Raw genomic sequence first — 8,476 nt, 5'->3', positions numbered from 1 at the left:
TCCATTCTCTTTGCTTTCACAGCGTCCGAAGCTTCATGTTGTCATGCATTGTTTGGGTTTGATGTTATTGGTGGTGCTTGGACCGTCATACTCCAATAGACTGAGTGAAGCGACTTTAAAATGGCCGCTTATCTCCCGAATGAGATGCGATCAAACAAGTGCGCGCACAAAGCGGCGTGGAGTCCACTAAACGCTGAAAAATTACACACACACACATGCTCTAAATTACCCCCTCGTCAGCTTCATTTCCCATGGTGGAGCCTGGGCATGAAGTGCTGACTCATTGTTAGCCAGCGCTCTCGCAAATCGTTCAGCGAGGGAAAGGTGGCTCTCCAACTATCTAATGTGAGGTGGGGGGGGGTCATCCTAGCCCATGCAACAATGCATACTTTGTGTGACTTGCTTTTGTGTTTTATGTCTTCCTAAAGAGGCTTTCTTAGGTGAAGCCTGCTTTGTGATGATGTCTCGTCACTTACGATACACTCATGACCGCCGTTCTCCCTTATGGTCCACCTCTGACCTTTCCTCCCTCTGAGCCACAGTCAGCAGCTTTGTCCCCGCCCTGCACTCCTATTTAGCCAAAGTTAACCCATCCTTGCACCGTGTGACACAAGCACACCATACACTAATGGCTTCCGCTCCCTCTTCATCTCTGTCACCCCACCTCATGTAAACTCCGTGCAGACACGAGAGGAGAGGAAGATGGAGGCCATCTTGCAAGCCTTCGCTCGCATGGAGAAGAGGGAGAAGCGGCGGGAGCAAGCGCTAGAGCGGATTGGGAGTGTCAAGACTGAGGTTGGCGGACGCAGTGACATCAAGGAAGAGCCACTGGCCACTCCTGAGATTGCAGACTCTCCTTCTGTTATGCAGGTAGGAACACAAAGGATTGTTTTTGTTTTCTTCCTGTGTATTTTTATTTATTTTAAGTGTATTTTTGTTTTTATTTTTATATTTTTATTTCATTGTGTTATGTTTGGAATTTTAATTTTACGTTTTAATTTTAAAATAAAAATGTAATTTTTCATATTTTTCAAAATTAAAGTAAAAAATTGATTTTTATTTAAATTTATTGTATTTGTATTTTTGTTATTTTTATTTTGTTGTATTTGATTGTATTGTTTTTAAAAAAAAAAAAATTTAATACAATTTTTAATATAAAAAATATTTTAAAACATTTTTAATAAAACGTTTTTATTAGATTTTCTTTTAAAAATAAAAATCACAAATGTATTATTATTTTTTTTAGTGGTACTGGTTCAATATTGGATCATTGTCATAACGCTAAATGCTCTTTTCTTTCCCTTAGCAGCCTCTTCTGGAGGTGAAAGAGGAACCAGGAGTGAAGCCAGCCAAGGTCAAAGGATCCCGCAACAGGAAAAGTTTTTCCAGGAACCGCACGCACATCGGCCAGCAGCGGCGGCGAGCTCGCACCATCAGCACGTGCTCCGACTTACCCCCGGGCAGTCCTGTGGAGCCCATTGAGCCTCTGAGCAGTGAAGCCCCCGAGGGAGAGCCGCCAAGTGCGCCGGAGCCCGAAACAGTCTCCGCCCAGGCGCCTGACATCAGCCCTCCACACAGCAGCTCGCCTGCGCCTGACCGAAACCGCACCGGGAGCAAGAACTTTAAAACTAAAAAGGTAGGCGTACATTTGATTTGCTGCAGCATGAGGTTATGATGCTAAATATTTGGTCGTCTCTGCAGCACTTTGTCAGTGAGTGGGTGGGAGAGAAACAGCTGGATCGTTCGGCGGCGCGCACCCCAGAGCCGGTGCCTGAGCGGCCCCTCCGGATCAGCAGTGACCCCGAAGTACTTGCCACCCAGCTCAACGCCCTCCCGGGACTAGCCTGCTCGCCGCAGGTCTACAGCACGCCCAAACACTACGTCAGATTCTCATCCCCCTTCCTGGCCAACCGCAGCCCCACGACCCCTGGAGTCCCCACTGGGAGACGACGCTCCAGAGAACTGCCAGAAACGCCTACCACCACTGGCTCTTGCAAGAAGGTCCCACAATACTTTCCTTTAAGTACTTTGAAGTACTACATCGTTTGGTCTTGCATACTGTAGTGGATTACTAACAATCCTGCTCTCCTGCAGAGATGGTTAAAGCAAGCTCTAGAAGAGGAGGGGTCCACCAGCCCGGCCAGAAGACCCAGTCTCTTCATGCCCACTGAAGGGCCTCTCAGCCCCTCCATCAACGGAGACTCAGACAGCCCCCTTCCCTATAACGGCTCCTGTTCACTGCCTGGTACGTCTTTTTAAAAAATAGATTCTGGAAAACCTGAATAATAAAAACAAAAATGGTTGCATGAAGTATGTGTTTTGTTTTTTTTTTTTTTCATTGTTCAGAGTTGCCCACGCCTTTGAAAAAGCGACGGTTGAGTCCATTAGATGCCTGCATGTCTGAGAGCTCCACCCCCTACGACTCCCCTTGTGCCACGCCCACCCGAGGCGACCAATCGGAGACATCTGCTCCGCCCACAGTAACGGCCACGCCGCCACGTCCCAGGAACGATGAGACTGGCATGGAGCATTCGGCCAGCACCCCAACGCAAACACTTAGCACGCCACAGGAAGTAATGTTGAATGCAGTCAACACCCCACCCTCTGTCCCTCGTGCTTCATTAAATGATGGCGTCTGCTCCTCACAGACAGAATCTTCAACGGAAAGCTCACCAGATGTTAGCATGAAACCAACTTTGTTAGAGGTGAGTGAGCCATATTTTCTTTTCAAGACCTCAAGTAAGAATAGAAGCTGTTGTTTACGCCTCCATCTTTGGTTTCCTTGTAGGCTGAGCGGCCCCCCACGTCTCCTTCCATCCGGGCACCAAGCTCTGATGTCGTCACGCCCGAAGCTAAGACTTCAGTACCTGAGAGTCTGCAGCCTCCGACTGTTGACTCGGACTTTGCGGAGGACCGGGTTGATGTGGGGTCCGTCGAGGGCGGTTGTGAGGCACCATCCTCTGCTGAGACATGTGCTTCCTCCTTCTCCGGCTGGATCAAGAGCCCAGAGAGAGGCCTGACCGTCCCTGCTGGCCTCAGCTTCTCTCCCATCAACTCCAACCTTAGGGACCTTACCCCCTCACACACGCTGGAGCCCTTGGCTGCGCCCTTCAGGCCGGAAGCAGCGGCGGGGCCCGTCGCAGGGGCGGTCTCTCAGCCACCCTTCAGCGAGGTGCAGGGGCCACTCTTCTACCCCTGCTCCGAAGATGCAAGCTCCGTCGGGTTCTCTCGCTCTCTCAATGGGGACAGCACTTGCGAGGGGATGGGGTCAGCGCAGAATCCCCCACAGAAGAAGAAGGTGGGTTGCGCCTTTGGGGGGGGCCATACGAAGGTGCACTGAGCTCCAACTTGTGATGCTTTTTCATCGCAGGTGTCTCTGCTGGAATACAGGAAGCGACAGCGTGAAGCTCGCCGTAGTGGCTCCAAGACGGAGTGCAGCTCCCCCGTGTCCACCATGCCCCCCATGATCATGGACACGTTCCCCGTTGCCACGGAGACCAGCAGTGAGACCGCATTACCTCCACCACCTCCTCCTCCTGCAGCTCTCTGCAGCGTCAAGGAACCTCAGATGACGACGGAGGAGGTGGAAAGCACGCGAGAGAGGGAAGGAGGAGAGGAACAATGGTGAGACATTCTCTAAAAGACATTGCTGTTCATCGCCTGCGCTAGCTTCACGTATGCTCCTTTTTCAGGACGTCATCCACATCCGTCGAGCAGGCTCGGGAACGAAGCTACCACAGAGCGTTGTTACTTAACAAAGACAAAGATGCAGGTGAGGATTAACCAGACAATCAGTCAAAAAGTCCTGTCAGATACTGTCATGTCATCCTGACCCGTGTGTTGCTTAAAGATGGTGAAGCTGATTGTGGAGAGACACCTGCACTCAGAGACTGTCCATCCCCCGCACCCCAGAAGACCCCAACTCATGCAGTAAGTCATTATCTAAACACACAAAGGACATCTTCATCAGATGCCTGGGGAGACATGAGTGTGATGTTTTGTCCTCACAGCCAGGCTCTCCTGGTCCTGCGCTGCCCTCCAGCTGGCCCACAAAGGAGGAAGATGGCGACGGTCCGCCTCGAGCGACCAACCCGACCCTGCAGCCACCCAGCAAGCCCAAATCGGCCCCGGTCACCCCTACCAAGCTGCACACAACCACCCTGCCTTCCTCGCCAGTGCACTACCCAGGACCCGCCCTCCTCCACGCCCAGTCTCAGGGCTCTCCCTACCGCAGCCAGAGGGCGCTCTTCTCGTCCCAGCCTCAAAACCAACCCACGCCACAGGCCCCTGCGCCATCGTACCCCCAATACAACACACAGGGCACCCCTCCACCACCCCCACCTCCTCCACCGGCACCACCGGCCTCTTCTGCCTACTTTCCCAGTCAGACTCCCTCCCCTGCGGGCCCCTTCCCTGGGTTCCAACCAACGGTCTCAGCCCCTTATCCTTCTGGCTCCCAGCCTATGATGCAGACTCTCCCTCACAGCGTGCACTACCAGAGCTCGGTGGCCCCACCTCCTCCGCCACCGCCGCCGCCCCCCCACCACATGACCAGCCCCACCTTGCTGCACGTCAACCTACAGCCCCCACCCATCCAGCAGCACCAGCTACTGCTGACCGCCGCCCCCAAGCTGCAGCAAGGCCAGCCCCCGCAGTCTCTCACCCCTCCTCCCCCGCCACCCCCGCCACCCCCAAACCCATCCGGCGGCACCCACCACTTTCAGAACTTGGGTGGGTTCCAGGCGGCGTTGCTTCACCCCACCGCCACTGCCAACCTCTCGGCACCCTCGTCCTCGTACCCCACCTCTCTTCAACAAGCTGGACTGCCCCCACCTCCTCCACCTCCCCCGCAACAGACTCAGCAAGGCGCGGCCTCGGCCGTGGCCTCTCAGATGCCCACCGGCACCCGTGGAGCCCCCGCCTCCTCGACGCCCTTCCACAGTTCGGGTTACCTGAGCACAGGTTGGCATTGAACTCAGCCTGAAGAGGATGTATGGGGGCCGGGGGCGTGTACCTTAAAGTGTAGATATGTTTTTTATGGCCAGTGGAAAAACAGCTGATTGTTGGATAAAAGGGTATTTAAAAAAATTAAAAAAGGACTGACATAAAAGACAAACCTTACAAGATGGACGACCCCCCCCCGGTGCTCTTAGCGCTCTTGTCTTTTTATACAGCCTTCCTTCCTGTCACGGGTACGGGAGGGGTTCACAGTCGTGTCTTGTTTGGGCTCCCGTTGTTCGACCCCCGCACTTTGTTTGTTTAACGGACATTCCGGCCTGTAGCCCTCCTCTTCCTCCTCTTCTTCCTCTTCGCTTGTCTGTCGTCCTTTTTGTTTTATTTGTTGGAGCTAGCGGCGCAAACTCAAAGCTGTTTTGTATGGACGTGAAGAAAAAACTCATGTTTTTTAAAATTCCACTGTATAACAAGAAATATCAATCAGTTCACTGCTGCAGCGATGGAGAGGGGGGCCGCCTCACCACCTCGGGATTCCTGCGTGCGTGCGTGTGAGTGTGTGGTGGTCCTTTGAGGCTGGTCTGGCCCGCAGTTGGGACGTTAGCAGTTTATTTTTGGATATCAGGCGTGACTTGTAGAAAGTGTAATTTAATGTATAGGTGGTTACTCCAGCTTTCACCAGGAAACGTAAATATTGGCTCCGTTTTCTTTTCTACGCTTGTACAATTTGCTCCCATGCCCCCCCCCCGACCCTCCATTTTTTGCAAATAATGGTTGTACATACGAACGCTCTTCTTGGCAAAAGCTGAATGTTTCTGTGACTGTAGCATATTTTTTTTAATTTCAACCTTCTCTGGACTCTCGTCCTGTATTTTTTATTATTATTATTATTATTTTTGTGTGTGAGTGTGTTTGTGGCGAGGGGAGGAGCTCACAGACACTGCACTGGTTGGCTATTTTCATGGTTCATTATAATAAATCACTGTAATGACAGTTTTATACGACTTGTGGTGACACTTGCTCAGCTTTTGCTTTGTTTTGATGACTTTTTTCCCCACTTTGGGGTGTTGAAAACGTGATCATCGCTCAACCAAGGTAAGTCAAGGTGAACATTTTGGACCAATAACAAAAAGGAAATGTTTTTTTGTTTTTTTTTATTCAACAATATCAAATTATTCAAATGTGATTCTTGTTTTTATAGCGAAAATGTAGCAATCCTTGGTTGTCACTGGCCGAATACTTGTGCTTTTGGGTGACAGCAGTCAGTGTTTTCAGAGTGTTATTATTATTATTATTATTATTATTATTACCACTGAAGTTCACCCATTTATGCAAGCACTAAGTTGAGGGGGACAAAAAAAACCAAATGTGTTAAAATAGTAAAGTTGTATTTTAAATAAGTTTCTTTACTTGTAGCTTTTTGCTGTAGTTGTAGTCATGTGATGTACAGAATTGGCGATAAAAACTTGATCATAGCTTAACCGAGATAAGTCAAGGGCAACATTTTGGACCGAAGGAAACTGGAGCACTCGTTCATAAAACCCACGCATGCAAGGGAGAACATGCAAAGTGACGCCAACGGAGATTCGAATCCCGAACTTCCTGATCTCCTGACTGGCCAAAATGTTAACCACCAGGTGACTGTGGGGTTCAACAATACTGCGTTATTGAAATGTGCTGGGATTTATGAATACAGTCAGTGTTAAGTTCACCCAATCATTGAATTGGGTGGCGGGGTGGGGACAAAACATAGTCCAAAGTTTTAAAGAGGTTTATTTAGCTTTGCGCTCAGGCTTAGGTCCTGCATTTATTCATGTGGCCACAAGAGGGCAACATTACTGCCTCCATATTAATGTCAGTTGTAGTCTTGTGATGTACAGAATTGACAAGTATTTTGATTTAGGGGCAATAAAAACGTGATCACAGCTCAACTCCAGGTGAACATTTTCAACCAATCAAGAAAAGGTGATCTGTATTCAACTATATCACATTAGTGTTATCGCGGGGGATAGGTTCCCAAAATAGCCTACAATGTAGGCTGAAGTAGCCAGCATTTTTTTTTTTTTTTTTTTTTTTTACAATAATGTTTTAAGGCTGTAAAAGCCCTCAGCATACAATTTATACGCTTTTCTCAGACAGGCGTTAACACGTTCTCACATTTCTCTCTTGTTTAAACACTCAAAAGAAATGAAGTCACTCACGCATATTTCACTCCTGTGACTGTGCCTTTTGGTTCTGGCGCCATTCCGCTTTGAGAGAGAGAGACACGTTCACCTTCCCACAATGCAATTCTTAAAGGGCCAGGCTCGAGCTGTAACGGCGTTCATACACTGTAATAACAAAAAAGAAGCACGAAAAAAAATCTGCAAAAGGTGAACCACAATAGAGCGAGTATACAAATGTGGTAGGATTTGTTGTCATTTTGTTTTTAAAGTGAAATGCGTTGTTGCTGGACAAATAGTTGTGCTTTTGGGTGAATAGTGTCAGTCTTTTCACATTATTATTGTTATTGTTATTACCACTGAATATCACTCATTTACGCACGCACTCAGATGACGGACAAAAATATTTAAAGACAGGTTTATTGAGCGTTGCCGTTTAGGCTTTTAACCTACACCTCTCCCAGTGGCCACAAGAGGGCAGCGTTTCTGCCTCCGCATGTTGTAATGCCAGTTGTAGTCTTTTTGTGATCTATTTGTTTTTCTTTTTGAGGCGATACGAACGTGACTATAGCTCAATTAAAGTAAGTCAAGGTGAACACTTCAAGACCAATCGAGAAAAAATAAAAATAAAATAAAAATTGAATTCAACTATAGCAAATTATTCAAATGTGATGGGATTTGTTGTCATTTTGGTTTTATAGTGAACATGAAGCAGTCCTGGGGGGTATTCTGCGAAAGTGGCTCAACCAACCCAGGCTTTGTACTCAAGGTGCAATTCAACAAAACCTGCATTCCCCAAACAGAATTGAACGGTACTTTGACTGTGGTGATCAACTTACTTTGGCAAGGCTGGTTTTCGACTTGGTGCTCAGCGAGCGTTCACATGAAAGGGGGTGTTTGACGTCATTCTACTTCCGCTCAAAAATGTAGCCATCCCGGCTGGTGTATTTGATAAAAAATGACCTAGTAAGTAATTATTATGGAGTGTTTAAGAGGAGTTCCTAGAAGATTCTTACTGATTATTAGTGCAACATTGTTGCCGCTAATAGAGCGTGGAAGGACCGCTGGCAGGCCAGCATGCAGCGTGTGAAGTTCACACTGATTATTATACTAACTATACCCTACTAGTCTTTTCATTTATCAACATTGCACAACTTTGACATATTAACACTTACCCATTTAAATAAATACATTGGAGCAACAACATTCGTTTTTCACGTTATATTTTCATCAAATATTTTTAAAATGCTACGAGCTGGCAGTGTTTTGCGTGTGACGCCTTTTGTGTCGACCTTCATCATTTTTTCCTTTTTAAAATAAAGCAAGTGTTTTATTGCAGCCGATTGATGCCTCGGCATGTT

General features: G+C 48.1%; 1 protein-coding gene across 8 annotated transcripts in view; it reads left to right on the top strand.

The window, feature by feature from the left end:
- Positions 1-7,106, top strand: part of kmt2e (lysine (K)-specific methyltransferase 2E) — a 38,954-nt gene extending 31,848 nt beyond the window's left edge. For 4 of the 8 annotated variants that reach the window (XM_054753283.1, XM_054753287.1, XM_054753282.1 and 1 more), the window contains 10 exons: positions 685-870; positions 1,307-1,636; positions 1,702-2,001; positions 2,095-2,245; positions 2,347-2,705; positions 2,789-3,298; positions 3,371-3,624; positions 3,693-3,772; positions 3,851-3,930; positions 4,011-7,106. In XM_054753283.1, coding sequence (XP_054609258.1) covers positions 685-870; positions 1,307-1,636; positions 1,702-2,001; positions 2,095-2,245; positions 2,347-2,705; positions 2,789-3,298; positions 3,371-3,624; positions 3,693-3,772; positions 3,851-3,930; positions 4,011-4,973 — 3,213 coding nt within the window. In that variant the 3' untranslated portion in view covers positions 4,974-7,106. The remainder of the gene's footprint in view (positions 1-684; positions 871-1,306; positions 1,637-1,701; positions 2,002-2,094; positions 2,246-2,346; positions 2,706-2,788; positions 3,299-3,370; positions 3,625-3,692; positions 3,773-3,850; positions 3,931-4,010) is intronic. The other 4 variants (XM_054753289.1, XM_054753286.1, XM_054753285.1 and 1 more) reach the window with 3 other exon arrangements.
- Positions 7,107-8,476: the final 1,370 nt, after the last annotated feature.

Source organism: Dunckerocampus dactyliophorus, chromosome 15 (genome assembly GCF_027744805.1).
Source record: "Dunckerocampus dactyliophorus isolate RoL2022-P2 chromosome 15, RoL_Ddac_1.1, whole genome shotgun sequence".
In the NCBI taxonomy this organism is placed as follows: Eukaryota; Metazoa; Chordata; class Actinopteri; order Syngnathiformes; family Syngnathidae; genus Dunckerocampus; species Dunckerocampus dactyliophorus.
The sequence above is the reverse complement of the archived record's forward strand: the minus strand, read 5'-3'. Positions and strand labels throughout refer to the sequence as shown.